This window comes from Nicotiana tabacum, chromosome 12, assembly GCF_000715075.1.
Source record: "Nicotiana tabacum cultivar K326 chromosome 12, ASM71507v2, whole genome shotgun sequence".
Lineage (NCBI taxonomy): Eukaryota > Viridiplantae > Streptophyta > Magnoliopsida > Solanales > Solanaceae > Nicotiana > Nicotiana tabacum.
In genome coordinates, this window is record NC_134091.1 from 123,139,568 (window position 1) to 123,155,218 (window position 15,651).

The window sequence follows — 15,651 nt, forward strand, 5'->3', positions numbered from 1 at the left end:
TAACTTTTTTTTCCGTCTCCCTTTTACATGACTTTCCCTTTTGTTCTTAACTTTGCCGTTTTTTCTTTCTTCAATTAATTTGGTTCATCGTGGCACAAAAAAAAATATATTCAATTTACCACCACCAAATTTGACAGCCTATATTATGGTTTAGAATCCCCACAATAATGATAATATTCAAGAAAATATGGATATTCATATTTTTCGTCATTCAATTTATGTTTTATCCGTATTAAATATGAGTGGTACGAAAATTTTATCTGTGTTGTCTAAAATGTATTCAATCCGTCTACATTTGCTAGCACTAATTAATAGTGAGCACCTATTACCTTAAAATGTTGGATCTGCTGCCACTGGTAGTTTGCATTGGATTTCAACCATCAAGACAACTAATTGTCTCCTCTCATCTCTTCCTTTCCCAAGTTAAAATCACAAGTTTACTTTCAAAAACTTTTTTCCCCTTATAGATGTTCGAAAAGACAAATCCAATAGTTCTTTATAGACATAATTGCAGCAGCCTTATACTCATTCATAGGCAGAGAAAAATCCATATAAACACCAGACACAGTTTTGGGGAATCCTAAGATGAAGTTGCTTATTGTCAATCATAAGTTGTTCTTCTTCTAAACATAGGCGACGGACAATTTAAGCGCTATGTTGGAAATGTTTGTTAGTTTCTGCTTGGCGATCAAACATTGCCCTGAGTTGCTTTGCTTGTTCTTCAATCCGCAATTGTAAGCTTCTCTGAATCTATGAAGGAACAGATATAACCGATATGAACAAGTCTCTCTGAATCCAAAACGGAAAGAATATAACCAATGTAAACACATGTTTCTCTGATCATTTGAAATAGCAGAGTAAATCTATTCAAACCTCAAGTTGTTCATATAGGCTCTGCTGGACGCTTATTTGCAGTTTCAGAGCCTCCAATATTTGCGGATACCTACCAATATGTGCAAAAGGAAAGAATGTCAGAAACACTGAAGAATAGACAAGAAATTCTAACTTGATTAATCCTACTTAGCTGACTGATCTTATTGAGGTGTAACACCAGAGAGAATGAAAACATATCTCTGTTCCTTCCTTTTTAGCGAACTTACGTTTCTGGACCATGCGCTGGAAATGAACTTCTATGAGGTGATCCTTCAGTTAAAACTGCATCTGCACGCAATGTAAAGAAAATCCCATTTTTCTATTAGCACACCGATGAATTCAAGGTACTATATATATGATTATTTTGCGCGGTGAAATGATTGATTCCATATTCATGCATTTTTTGACACACACACACCAACAAAAAAAAAAAGTTGTTCTCAGTTCGTTACATGATTGCATCTATCTTTTATTTCCAATTAGTGATCTATAGTTTTCTTGTCTATAAGGATCACACAGCTGATCTTTACATGATGGGTTTAACTTCCAAGTATTTAAATCTGAAGGTTACCTTTGGGGGATATCGTTACATCACAGGTAACACGATATTTCTGAAGACAAAAAAAAGAATAACAAAAGGAATACTTTAGATTTCTGAGAAGCAGGAGTCAATATCATCATCAATAATCTTGAAATGTACATAATGTTTTATACCTGCAAGTGACTTTTAATATTTGAAATGCTCAATTCGTAACAGTTCATCAGCTTAAGGATTGCCTTTGGTGTTGCCTCTGCACCCAGTCGAAGAAACAGCTGTTTAGATCATAGACATCATGTTGACTTGAATTACTACTTTCAGTATTTTTACTTACTTTTGGCTCCTCCAAGTCGATTAACACATTCACAAAATTGCTCGTGGAGATCCTGAGTCCACGTGATCCGCCTCTTTTTTGTTGTCTCTGCTCTTTCTGGAGTAACATTACTCGAAGAAATACAGACACTTTCATTAGGAGGAGATTGAGGCTTCTTCTCTAGTTGGCATACACAACATGGTTTAATAATTCGCGACTTGAATGAATCCTTCCCCACCTGTGATAACAAGAAGGACAACCATAAAGATTTCATGATAACTTTATTGTACAAGAGATAAGCAGTGTTATTAACCTCAGACCATTACATGTAAGAAGTCCTGGGGACTTGGGATTGTCTTAATCTATCTTTATAACTAGATAGATCTTGTACAACTATAACGGCAGCCCGATGCACTAAGCTCCTCTTGTGCGCGGGGTCTGGGGAAGGGCCGGACCACAAGGGTCTATTGTATACAGCCTTACCCTGCATTTCTGCAAGAGAATGTTTCCACGGCTCGAACTCGTGACCTCCTGATCACATGGCAACAACTTTACCAGTTACGTCAAGGCTCCCCTTCCATCTTGTACAATTATGTCCCATTTAATTACCTAGCTAGTACATGTTCCGTATCTTGAAGCAATAAAAATTTACAATTTTTTTCTAGATTTTCTTAATGAAATATTAAGGTTAAGGGAAATGTAAAGATTTCATGCAAAGCAAATATCAAATATGTCGATATAGGCTTACTTGACTGCCTCTCGCCGCCATACTTAGATAAGGATCGCGCAAAGTTTTGGCACCCGTCAGGGCTGACTTGTTCTGCTGCCACATGCGATGCTTATGATGAAGCAAATCTTTTGCCAAAGATTCAGGTTTGTGTCTACAACTAAAAGAAGATTGCACCAGTGAATGCAAGGTATCTCTTGATTTAAAATTTTCATCAGCCAAATCATATTTATTCAAAGGTTTATTTGATGTACTGGCTGTATCATACATCTCCAACTCCTGTGAAAACATAGGCATTTTATGATCATCAGAGTTTTCACATAATTGTCCAAAAGTTCTGGAGCTTTCAGATGCAGAAAATTTAGAGGTTCTTGATTCTAGATGTTTACATAGAATTCCATAGAGAGAATCATCACCACCCGAGACTCCTTTGATCAACTGCAAGAAACTTGGCTGTGATAGAAAACCATTTGAAACAGAGAAACAGGTAATTTAACTACAAAGTAAACTTATTTGAGAATTTGAAGTACTCTTCTGAAATCAAAAGATGCTGATTAATTGTTCACTTTCAGATGTTAAGATACCATATGTGAAAAAGACCAAACAAATGACAAAAACAAAGAGCCAAAGAATCAACTTGTCTAATTTGCTGCTATAGTTGGATTACTATCATTCCAAATCTTATGCAGTGAGGACTATAAGAATTAATTTAGCAATATCAGTGATGACAGTTAGCACAAAAGAATACTTTCACAGAAAGTATAATGCAAAATGGACAAAATGTAGCGTTTACCATCATTGCCCTCGCTCTCAAACTAACTTGTAAGAAACTATAGAGACCAAAACTTGTCCAAATTCACCAGACAAGAAAGTTGGAAATAGAGAAGGAGATTTCTGTAAATTAAGTGCAACAAACTTAAAGAAACAAATTTCAAGGTTGTGTTTCTATTTAAGAATGCAGAAAATGGGAAGCATGGTATGGGTGGCATTTGAGGTATGCTTAATTTTTATAAGGAATGCCATCACAATGACAACAGTATGTTCAAAAAGTGTGTTGTTGTGGGCCCTTTAACATTTGTATATGTAGCACAAGAATTTTGTTTTGCTTCTTTCATTGTTTTTCCTTTACCTCTTTATTTTGCTCAGTCAATTATCCAATATCATGACATGAACCTAATCTACAATATTCGAACCTGCATGGCTGCATGCACTTATTACTCACGTCTCACTGGTAAGTCAAATGGAGAAAGACTTATTAAATTTGCTCTAGATCCATATATTGTTTCAACTGCAACACTACATATATTACTATATATTGTAATTAATATAAATATTACTACAACAACAACAACCCAGTGAAATCTCACAAGTGGGGTATGAGAATATAAATATTAATGTATATTATAATTAAAATAAAACATCAAGTCAACTAAAAAGTATAAAGAAAACTAAAGATGAGTTTCTCTATGCAAACATATTAATACCATAAGCTAAATATCCAATTTGGGTCTATCGGAAACAATCTTTCTACCTCTCCAGGTAGGGGTAAGGTCTGCGTACACACTACCCTCCCCAGATCCCACTTGTAGGATTACACTGGGTATGGGTATGTTGTTGTTGTAAGCTAAATATCCAATTACACATAATAATCAAATGATTAATTCATAATGTTATAATTCCTATAAAATGATGTCTAGAGAGTATGTTAAGAAACCAAATAGTCTTAAGAATATTATGCGTGCAAACTAATCCCTTAAGATGACAAAGTAGCATTTGTTTTCCATACTTCATGCTAGATAGATGTTGATGCATGTATCAGGAAAAAGACAATTGAACTTATGAGGATACAAAGAGGGAGTTGATTATAACAATGAGAAAAACAAGGTGATGCTGATGATACAAGTTCCACTGGAGCTACAATAAAGTTCCTTTTCAGCCAATGGAATTGCTCCATTCTGATAATACAATTACCAAAAGAAGGGTCTCCTAAGCTTCTATATAGTCGAAATGCACTCGATTCAACAAAAATTGTGCAACTTCTTCTCTGTTAGAAGGTACTACACGAGGAGAACTGCATTGATACAACCATCATTTTCAGGATTATTCGTCACTTGAGCATATTTCCCTGGCATTCAAGCATCCAATAGGAAGAATCATCAGAATTTGAAGGACAAAAAGTCCCAGAAGTGTAACATCATAGTAACGCATATCTTACCCCATACAACTTTCCCAGCAGGAGTGACAAGACCAAGTTCACTGACATTAACCTGGATTTTATAGCAAGACCATTAGCGATGCAAGCTAAACTAGATAAACTTTGGTGCAGTGTTGAAAAGGGAAGATTACCTCAATGATGGTTCCCTTGGTCATAACACCTAGTGAAGTATACATTGGACCATTAGGATTCTTCTTCACCCCGATAATCTCAAGGTTGAATGTGCATTTAAGTTCAGGGGGTGTCACATGGGCTTTAGTGAACCGTAATCCAGACGGGCGGATGAACCGCTCATACTTTGGAGGTTTCCTGGTAAACCCTGCTCCGACAAAGATGGCTTTTGTAACCATTCCCTTCCACTGCTTGGCTGCAAAGACGAGCACATATCAAAATGGTAAAAAAGTCACTCTTACCAATCCCAAAGACAACAAATAATACAACAAAGGATAAGTGTGAGTTGCTGAAATTAAGAACCTGGACATGGCTAAGAACCTGTAAATACAGGCTAACCACAGAAAACGAAATTAGATGATTGTAGAATACTCACTCTTCCTTTTTCCAGATCTTATCACTCTGAAGTCTGAACATCTCATCCTCAGCCACAGGCCTAACCTGTAAGGTAAAGTATCTTATTAGAAAGCAATTCAAGTAAACAAAAAGATAAAAGCACATTTACCCATATTAGGAATTAAAGTGCTGCTCATATGGTTATTGGAAATGGTAACTCTTTGTGCAGCATCTATTTTCAAAAGCACAGTATACTTATCTAAGAAAACAAATAAGAATCATTGCTCTAGCTAAACGAATTCTATCTGAGACAAAAAGATTCACAAGTGCAGTGTTAAGAACACAAACTGAAGTATGAAGTATCTCTATTTGTGACCAGTCAAACAAAGAGAGACAGAGAGATGTCAGTATTTCAGAATTGACGAACCCTTAAAATTGCACAGGAACACAATCAGGGAAAAATATGAACACACTGGACAAGGGTATAACCATACAGAGATAGTATTGAATGAGTACCGTAAAGATGAGAATAAGACCACTATTCCAACTTTACCTTAGGCAGAGGCACCTCCCATTTTCCAGCTTTCTCTTTCCGGTTTTGCTTTATTGTGTTGCTAAGAATCTACACAGAATGTTTAACATTTAAAACCAGTATAAACAGTCTATGTTCATTTTAGCACCAATTGAGTAAAAAGACAACACTCAACATACCTTAGCTCTTGCGGTTGTATGACGGTCAATCAGATATGCAGGGACAGCACCATCATGCACATCATCATCAACCTTGCGACGGGTTGATGACTCTTCATGCATAGCCAATCTATTCAAAGAAAGAAAAGAGGTTAATTGATAGAATTTCAGAGACTCTGCTACAAAGTTACCACGCCTTTTTTTCATTTATAAACTGGCAGAGGCTTCAGCGCCCGGAAAATCATCAAATCATGTGTCCCGCCCACAAGGATCACATGATCACCAAGTAGTCTATAACTGATTTTAGAAAATTAGCGCATCATAAATAGAATCATCCACAGAATACGGCAACAGTAGTCAGAAAATATGGAGATGTTACTTCGGTGTAAGAGGCAGAAACTATCTCTTCTTATTATCTTTTAATATGACCTAAATCTATACAGGGCATACTATTCACTGATTAACAATTTACCCCCCAAAAAAACAGAATCAGTGATATTGAAGTTAACCTTATTAGAAGGCAAAAGTCATACAATTATTTCAATACAACTGCTAAATGTTAGAGAAACTAGGTTTGCCATTTTAGTAACCTTGAAGTGGAAACAGTTAGTTAAACGATTCACCTCCCTCCCTACCTTCCTCCCTCTCTCTGAGTTCAACGCAGACAAAGTCCACGTTTATTTCAATCTGCTAAAATTATGTTTGACATTTTAATAGACTTAAATTGGAAACAATTCATAAATGATTCAACCTCTCCCTCTCCCTTCCTCACCAAGAGTACTACCGCCATCTTCTGGCACCATAACATAGAACAGCAGCCGCAATATAGCTAGAAGAAAAGGAGACACTATGGAAAATCAGAGAACTCATAAAACTCACCCTCTAAAATTGAATCAGCATCTCCAGCTTCAGATGTGAGATCCTGATTCATTGATCCAAATGAACACTATGTAAGCTGGTGGTTGTAAAGCAGAGTTGGTTCTATTTCCAACTCAAAAGCAAACACTAAACCAAAGATACAGAACCTTTCAGTATATCCCAATATTTTCTCTACCCAAACCACCCAAAGAGCACTCATAATATGATAATAACCAACCGTAGGAGCATTAATTATTCCCATTACCCAAAATCAAAACCACACAAATATCACAAAAGAGGAACTACGCCATCTTTTATTATTTCGAATATCTCTTATTCATATATTATTAAAGGATCACAACTTCGTTCCCTTAGGCTCATTTGTTCCAAACGTTAACCACCGCAGCTGATTTAGACCACTCACGGGGAACAATAGAACGAAGCCTTTTCGCTAGCTGCTAAAACAGGGGTCGGAGGGTATAACCGATAAGCAGGAGCGCCCTTATCGATCTGTCACCCTCGTTTACCTTTACTTTAGATTACCACTCGCAGTGAAAAACTGGATATGATCCCACAGGAGGAGATGATCCCAAAGACACACACATGGAAACCTCATCTAATCATCCCAGATCACAGAATAGAAGAGATCTGGGTAAGGATGATGAAAGCGGGCCCATCTAATGCAAACCGCGCGGGACCGTCCGCTAGCTCACAAGATTCCACTACAGTGGATTGGCCGGCTCGTGGGCTCTATAAACTCACTCTCTTCACAACGAGAGGAGTTTACTACGCTTATGGCCTCCTTTAGATTGACAATGCTGCCTGTTTCATTTGGGCTATGAAACTAATTCTGATTATTCAAATAGAAAATTACTGAATAGTTAATTTAACTACATCTCAGTCCCAAACAAGTTGGGTCAATTATATAAATACTCATCATGTAAGTTCAAAAATGTGCGCAAATTAGTTCAAAAAAATTGTTCACTATCATATCCGAACGATCAATTTTAGTATATCAGACAAACATGTGGATACAACAATAACTAAATCTCAAGCCCAAACTAGACGGGGTCGGCTCTCTAAAATCCTATGTTCATTCTACTCTAGTTTGAGCATTTCATTCACCTTCAACTATGCGGTTCTTAGTTTAAAAAAAATGATACTCACAATCACAATAAAAATCAAAGTCTTTCTTTTTTTAATTTTTAACACAATCACAATTTCATGCCTAAAATGGTAATTACACAATTAGAAGAACTTACGTTTTCTTCATTTGGGCTTTTTCAGCATACCGCTTCTTAGCAAGCATCTTACCCTTAATACCCAACGCTTGTTTTTGACACAAAAAAAAAAAAAAATTTAAGCAAAACTTTCATACAAAAGGGGAGTTTGAATTATAATAAGGATAAAAAACGAGGGACCTTTTGGGCAATTTTGGAGCGTTTGTGAACTTCACGAGCCTCCCTCTTACGTTTACGCTCCTCGTGATCAGGGCGACGGCCAAATCTCTTCCTGTGTAACTCTATATAATCTCCCTGTGGCTGTTATTTTTATTTGCAAATTTTCACATCACAAAAACAAATCGATCATTAAAAGCAACAGTATATAATATGTGTAAAGCAAATTGTAAAATAGATAAGATTGATGAAGTAGTTGAATTCAAACTAACCATGGCTACACGATGAAAAACTGGGAGGAAGAGGGAGCGAAAAACCGCTAATTTTATTTAAACCAAAGGGTTTTTAGATATAGAAATGGGTACGGGTCTGTGAGAGCGGAGCCGGTACCGTTATTGTTTAGTTGCTATGCATAATTACTTCCTTGTAGCTATAATTTTCGGTTGTTACCGCAGTGTATTCGCTGTATTCGTGCTGCTCTATTCATGAATAAAGCACCAAAAAATGCCTAAATCAGGTCAGTCCAGCTGTACGCGCATGTATTCATATGTATTCGCGCCATGTATTTATGAATACAGCATAAAAAAACGCCAACTGTACGCGCATGTATTCGCGCCATGTATTCATGAATACAGTACCGACAATCACCTTGAAAATAGGTATGTCCAGCTGTCTAATAACGGAAATAATATCAATTAGCGTGATACACTCCTAATATAACTCAACAAAATCAATTCTAACATGCCTCGTTATCAACCCAATTAAGTAGAATAATTTTTCAGTTGTATATAACTTTTGTATTTAGTGTGTTTCAATATTTTTTTTTTTACTTTTGCATTCATTAGATTTAATGTTTGTATTTATTGTATTCGCTATTTTGTATTCAGTGTATTCAAATATATTTGTATTAATAATATTTTAGTTATTCCTAATACATGTTATTACTGTTGTATTCAATATATTTCATTGGTTGTATTCACTGTATTTCTATTTGTATTCAGTGCATTTTACTGTATTTCACTGTATTTTAAAATTAAATATATTCATTGTTTATATTCTGTTCTATTTTAATGTTTGTATTCAATGTATTTCAATGTTTATATCCTCTATTCATGCATACTGTATATGCAGTATGCATGAATATAGGTATATTCAGTTGTATTAAAAAAATACAGACATTCGAAATACATAAACACAGGCAAAAATATATATATTTATACAAAAAATACAACGTGTTTGAGTGAATTTGTGCAGAATACAATGTATTTGTATCATTGTATGTAACTAAATAGCAAATAAGAGAAGAAAGTTCGTCCGGGATGGCGTTTTCCGGCCAAAACTCCTTGTATCGCTTCACTACCACTTCCATTACAATTTACAACGTTTTCAATTCGACCGCTTCTTCCTCTTTTCTCTCTTACTTACTGCGCTAAGAATCCCTCTTTCTCTTCAATCTATCCGTCGCACAAGGTATCTCTGCTTCCTTTTTTATTTATTATAGGTTTACTTTCGTGTTTCTGATTTTGAGATTTTTAGACTTTCTTTCATGATTTGTTTCTCTTTCGTGTATCTATAATTCAGCCTATTTTGCTCGAAGAGTGAGAGAGAAGAAAGAGAGAGAAAGAAGAAAAATTATAAGAGAGAATCGTGTGTTAATTGAAAGAAAGAGAGAAGAAAAACATAAATAACGTTTTTCATGCCTTATTCCATGCCTCAATTGTAGTATATATCATAAATATTTATTTTGCTATAAAATATAAAAAGTAGCTATAGAAAATAATATTTTAAAATAATTTTGGTTTATAATAAATAGGGTGTGTATCTTTGGTATAGGAGGTAAAATTTTCTTTTTGATAAGAACAATTAACTGAATCAGACCCATTTTATTTATAAACTTAAAATAAACCTATTTTCTTTTTATCACCCATTTTAAACAATTGTAGCCGGTTAAGCCAGCTAACAAATTAGGCGTAATTGTAGGGATTTCATATACCCAAATTAAAAAGTTCTCTTTTCATTCTTTTTCTTCTGTTTTTCAGTTACCCAAATAAATAAATTAAAAAAATTCATTCTCCCTCTTCATTTAACATCATAATAGGAAATATTTTTGAAGAGCTTTGCAATGTCATATCTACGCAGTTATTTTGTTTGATATTCTTGTTAATTTAAACTTAATCCTTCTAATTTCTCATTTTTTCTATCAAAATTAAAATTATGGTCAAAATTTTCATCCAAAATACCCTAAAATCCAAGTGGGAATGGAGGATATGTTGGTTTATGGGCTCTTCCTTGACTGCCTTTTATTGTATAATTAATATATACTCACTCTATAATATGTATATTTCGAAAAAAAAGTAAATACATAGAAAAGAAATTATTTATACACTGTATTATAAATGTGTAATCAGTATATAATCACTATATAATATGTGTATAAACCAATGCATATACATTACACATTGATTAAATACTGGTTTATAAATTTATTATATCAGTATTATGCATTGTGTTCATTCGGGGAATCTTTTTTGTTGATTCGTCATAGATATGCATAAGAAACGTTTGTATATCCATGAGGAAATCCCAGAGTCCATGATTATCGTAACTGCCTGTTGAGAGATTTTTTTCTCTTTCTGTTTTTTTTACCCTCAGGCTTAAAACATTTATGGCTAAATTTTGTTAGGGCCAACTAAAGTAAGCTATAGTAAGAGGATGGATATTTATATTTTTTCCCCTTTTTATAAAGCACTACAGTTTTGAGTCTAATGACCATACGTAATTATAAATTATCTAATTACTATTCATAGCTATTGTTCAATTGTTACCGGCTTGTATCAATTGTATTCAGCGCAACAAATACAACTTGTATCAACGGTATACAATTACAACCTGTATCAAATGTATTCGTTCGCGCTACAAGGATATGTACAAAGGATATAACTTGTATCGACTGTATTCATTCGCGCAACGAATAAAACCAAGGTGAAATACATAAATACAAAAATAAAATGCTTTTTTTGTAAGTCGAACTCAAGACCCCCGCTTACGAAGCAAGTGCTCTAACCAACTGAGCTACTCTCTAGTTTCAGTTCAGAAGCATTGATCTCTTGTTTTGTGGGTTTGCTATAAAATTTAAATACAACTAAGAATGAAAATTTTCCGAAAGTATAGCTACGAGAGATAAATGCAGTATATATATTTGTTGTGTCGCGTAATTTTCTTTACAAAATTTTAGGCGATTCGCAGTCTGTCGCTTGAATTTATGAAGATGGCATGGACATTAGCAAATAAAAAAATCAGAAATTGTCCTGAATTCTTGATTTTGGCCCAAAATGCCAAAAGACGTGGAACGGTCATAGCGAAGCAATAAGTATTGTTAATTAGGTCACTTCTGATGGATCAACATAAATTTTAGCGAATCGGATCTCGTTGCCCGATTTCACGAAGATGGCGCGGACATTAGCACACGAAAAATTGAAAATCGTTTTGAATTCTTGTTTAATAGCCCTAAAACGCCAAAAAAGAGGAACAGTCATAGCGAAGCGATGACTATTGTTCATTTGGTCGCTTCTGATGTACCCACAAATTTTAGGCGAGCCAGAGCCCGTCGCCCGAATATATGAAGATGGCGTAGACATTAGCATACAAAAAAATAAAAATCATTCTGAATTCTTATTTTATGGCCTTAAAACGCCAAAAAATGAGGAACGGTCATGAAGAAGCGATGATTGTTGTTCATTAGGTCACTTTTGATGAGCCCACAAAATTTTAGGCTATTCGTCGCCCGAATTCATGACGATGGCGTTGACATTAGCACACGAAAAAATAAAAATTGTCTTTAATTCCTATTTTATGGCCCTAAAATGCCATAAACAAGGAATGTCATTTCTGATGGTCCCATAAAATTTTAAGGTGATTCGGAACTCGTCACCCGAATTCATGAAGATGGCATGGACATTAGCACACGAAAAAATAGAAATCGTCCTGAATTCCTGTTTTATTGCCCTAAAACATCAAAAACAAGGAACGATTACGGCGAAGTAATGACTATTATTCATTAGATCGATTCTGATGGGCCCACAAAATTTTAGGTGATTCGAAACTCGTCGCCCGAATTCATGAAGATGACATAGACATTGGCACACGAAAATTAGAAATCGTCATGAATTCCTGTTTTATGGCCTAAAACGCCAAAAAAAGAGGAACGAGAATGGCGAAGCAATTACTATTTCTCATTAGGTCGCTTCTGATGTGCCCACATAATTTTAGACAATTCGGAGCCCGTCGCCCGAATTTATAAAGATGGCGTGGACATTACTACATGCTTATTTTGTAGAAGTTTTTTGATGGACTCTGATTGGCCTGAAATTTTGTAGGTTTATAGGAAACGGCTTATTGACCAATACTCGTTGCTTTGCCATGACTTTCGAGTTCATTTTATGGCATTTCAAGGTCATGCAACATGAGTTTGCGACTATATCCATTTTTTTATGAGTATTAGTACTTGTTAATTTTGTAGAAGTTTCTAACGGACTCCGATTGGCCTGAATTTTTATAGGCTTATAGAAAAGTGACAAATTCTCATTGCTTCACCATAACTTTTGGGTTCATTTTATGACGTTTCATGTTTATGACAAATACTCATTGCTTCACCATAACTTTGGTTGATCATGAAGCAATACATGAAGAGTTCAACCCATAATTGTAATTTTTAGCAGAAAAAAATGAGGAACAAATGGTCTTAGACTTACCAGAGGAGTACTCACATGACCTTTCTTCTTTAATTTCTTATTCTAACCTTGATCATGTGGATTTTATTTTTGGGAATTTACAAGAATATGCATGGATTGATCTTGTAAATGAATGTAGAAACAAGCTGACTATGATCGTAAAAGAACAATCCACTGCTCAAAATGAGGACAAGAAAGAAAGAAAAGAGCGGGTCTTGCAAATACCCTTAAAGGACTTTGGCCTAATGGGCTCCATAAAGAGTTCCGAGGAGCGAAAGCGAAAAATGCATTTAGAATTAGGGGTGGAGTTCACAGGTTCTCGAAAACGAAAAAAGTTCAGGGGAGTTTTCTTTACCTCTTGTTTTTTATTTGTGTGTCATGGGGACATGCCACAATTTAAAGTATGGTGTGGGGATGTAAATATATAAATAACTGTTTGTTTTCGTTTCTTGTGTGTGTTTTCATTTCTTTTGATTGAAATTTTTAAGTTCGAAGAAAAAAAATATTATTTTCTTTAAGTAGAATAATAATTCCCCCTTGGTTTTTCTTTGTGCCGCAGTTCTTTATCAAGGGTTTTGTTTGAACCAGGTGTAGTTAGTTTTATTTTTTTAGGAGTAGGAGATCTTGTGCTGTGATTTTAAATGAAAGCAATATCTCTTGACTTTATTATGCCTTGAGAATAGTAAGTGTTTTAGTTGTGACACTTATGCTCAGTTTTGACTCTTGTATAAGTACCTTAAATTGTATGATCTTAACTTTGCTTAACTGCTTTGACTAGAATGTTTCAATGAGTCCGATCCTGAGTGAGTTATGTACCATGTGTGTCTGAGATTCCATGTATTCTGTGCATTGCGTTTGATGTCTAGAACTTACCCCGTGTGTTTGCAAAGCGAAATAATAGTTTTATTCAGTCTTGGAAGTGATATATGCGTTTCTTTGTTGAGCCAGTTATATGTTGTACCCACCTAATTGATATGTATTTTAGTTAACCCCTTTTGAGCTAGGAATCCTGTTACTTTGGCAACCACATTATAAGCCTTACCCATTTGTTTGAATTGACCATCTATTCGAACCTTTTTACCTCCCACGAGCACTTGAATTTGTTATGAACTTTGTAAAAGTTAAAGTGTGGAGTGTTGGTTTGGCTTTTGAGTGGAACAAATGTAATAAGGAGAAATGTGCACTATATTAAAAAAGTAAGAGCCACTTGAATTGAAAAAGAAAAAGAAAAAGAAAAAAAAGTTAATTGTATGATTGTGTAAAATATTCAATGATAGTGGTAACTCTTGATGTAATTGTACTTAAAGAAGTTGGGAGTTAATGTATATTGATGTGAAGGTGGAGTTATGATTTGACATAAGTGTGGGGTTTTGAACAATGAAATGTAGGTATTAAAAGTCATTAGGGAGGTGTAATGTATTCTACCCATCCCGCAGCCTACATTACAACCAAATAAAGTCCTACTTGATCCTTGACTGAATGAGCTTAATTAGTAGAGTAATACATTACGGGCAAGCTTATGGTACGTTTTGTGTAGCACATGAATATTACTTCTGAAAGTGAGTGAATTCTTTCTATCTTGAGTTCCTAATTGTTCTTAAACTTTATTATTTTTGGAACTACTCTCTATTGTTCTGTGAGGGCACTTGATTCATGAAGGAAAGGTAATGTCGTTGACCTATGTGTTAGAGTAAGTGAGCGGGTTATAAATAATGTGTGGTGCTTTTGAATCAAATCTTGAGGCTAGGCTGTTACCGTATTATGCTTAATCTATTTTAATTATTCTTGGTGTGATGAGTTATGAGAGTTGTTTAAAATGATCGTGTCTATATAAAGCATAGTTTGATTTCTCGAGGACGAACAATGGTTTAAGTGTGGGGTGTTGATGGTAGTATATAATTACATGTTTTAGTCGCTTATTTCACTCTAATTTACTGCACTTTAACTGAGTTTGAGCTTTAATTGCTAGTGTTTTGAACTTACTGTGTGTTTTATGCCTTGTAGGAGTGATTCCGAGCGATGTAGTTGCTATGGAGCTAATTCGAGATATTTGGAGCTTTGAAGTTTGAGTAAAAGCCCAAGGGATTAAGCCGGTGTAACGACCCGACCGGTCGTTTAGAGTATTATAACCCTGTTCTCCCATTTACTGCTCAATTTATGTTTTATAATTATTTTATGACTTACCGGGGTAGTTGGTTCGGATCCGGAAGGAATTCGGAGGGAAATGAGACACTTAGTCTCATAATTAAAAAATTTGAGCTAGAAAAATAGACCGGATATGTACCTATGTTTAAATAGCCTCGGATTTAAATTTTGATGATTCCAATAGCTCCGTATGGTGATTTTGGACTTAGGAGCGTGTCCGAAAAATTATTTGGAGGTCCGTAGTGGAATTAGGCTTGAAATGCCAAAAGTTGAATTTTTGGGAAGTTTGATCGGGGGGTTGAATATTTGATATCGGGGTCGGAATACGATTCTGAAAATTTGAATACCTCCGTTATGTCATTTTATGACTTGTGTGCAAAATTTGAGGTCAATCGGACATGATTTGACTAGTTCCGGAGTCATTTGTAGAAATTAGAAATTTTAAAGTTCAATAGGCTTGAATTGGGGCGTAATTCATGGTTTTAGCGTTGTTTGAGGTGATTTGAAGATTTAACTAAGTTCGTATGATGTTTTAGGACTTGTTGATATATTTGGTTGAGGTCCCGAGAGCCTCGGTTAAGTTTCGGATGGTTAACGGATCAAAAAATTGAACTATAACAACTGCTGTAATTTCCTTGTGCTGGAAATTTCTTCTGCC

General features: G+C 35.1%; 1 protein-coding gene and 1 pseudogene across 4 annotated transcripts; both read right to left on the minus strand.

Moving 5' to 3' along the window:
- Positions 1 to 180: 180 nt before the first annotated feature.
- LOC107783015 (myb family transcription factor PHL6-like) lies at positions 181 to 3,370 on the minus strand. 4 transcript variants are annotated; one of them, XM_016603975.2, is made up of 9 exons: positions 3,245 to 3,333; positions 2,841 to 2,889; positions 2,473 to 2,730; positions 1,746 to 1,962; positions 1,588 to 1,664; positions 1,445 to 1,484; positions 1,101 to 1,161; positions 874 to 943; positions 181 to 750 (listed from the first exon to the last, which is right to left on the minus strand). In XM_016603975.2, the coding sequence occupies exons 2-9, from the start codon at positions 2,862 to 2,864 to the stop codon at positions 646 to 648; spliced, it is 852 nt and encodes a 283-aa protein (XP_016459461.1). In that variant the 5' UTR covers positions 2,865 to 2,889; positions 3,245 to 3,333; the 3' UTR covers positions 181 to 645. The 4 variants fall into 4 exon arrangements, with proteins under 4 accessions (XP_016459461.1, XP_016459457.1, XP_016459458.1 ...); XM_016603971.2 differs by having other exon boundaries at positions 2,473 to 2,904; positions 3,245 to 3,370; XM_016603972.2 differs by having other exon boundaries at positions 2,473 to 2,889; positions 3,245 to 3,369.
- A 922-nt stretch (positions 3,371 to 4,292) lies between these two features.
- On the minus strand, positions 4,293 to 8,530 carry LOC107783019 (uncharacterized; annotated as a pseudogene).
- Positions 8,531 to 15,651: the final 7,121 nt, after the last annotated feature.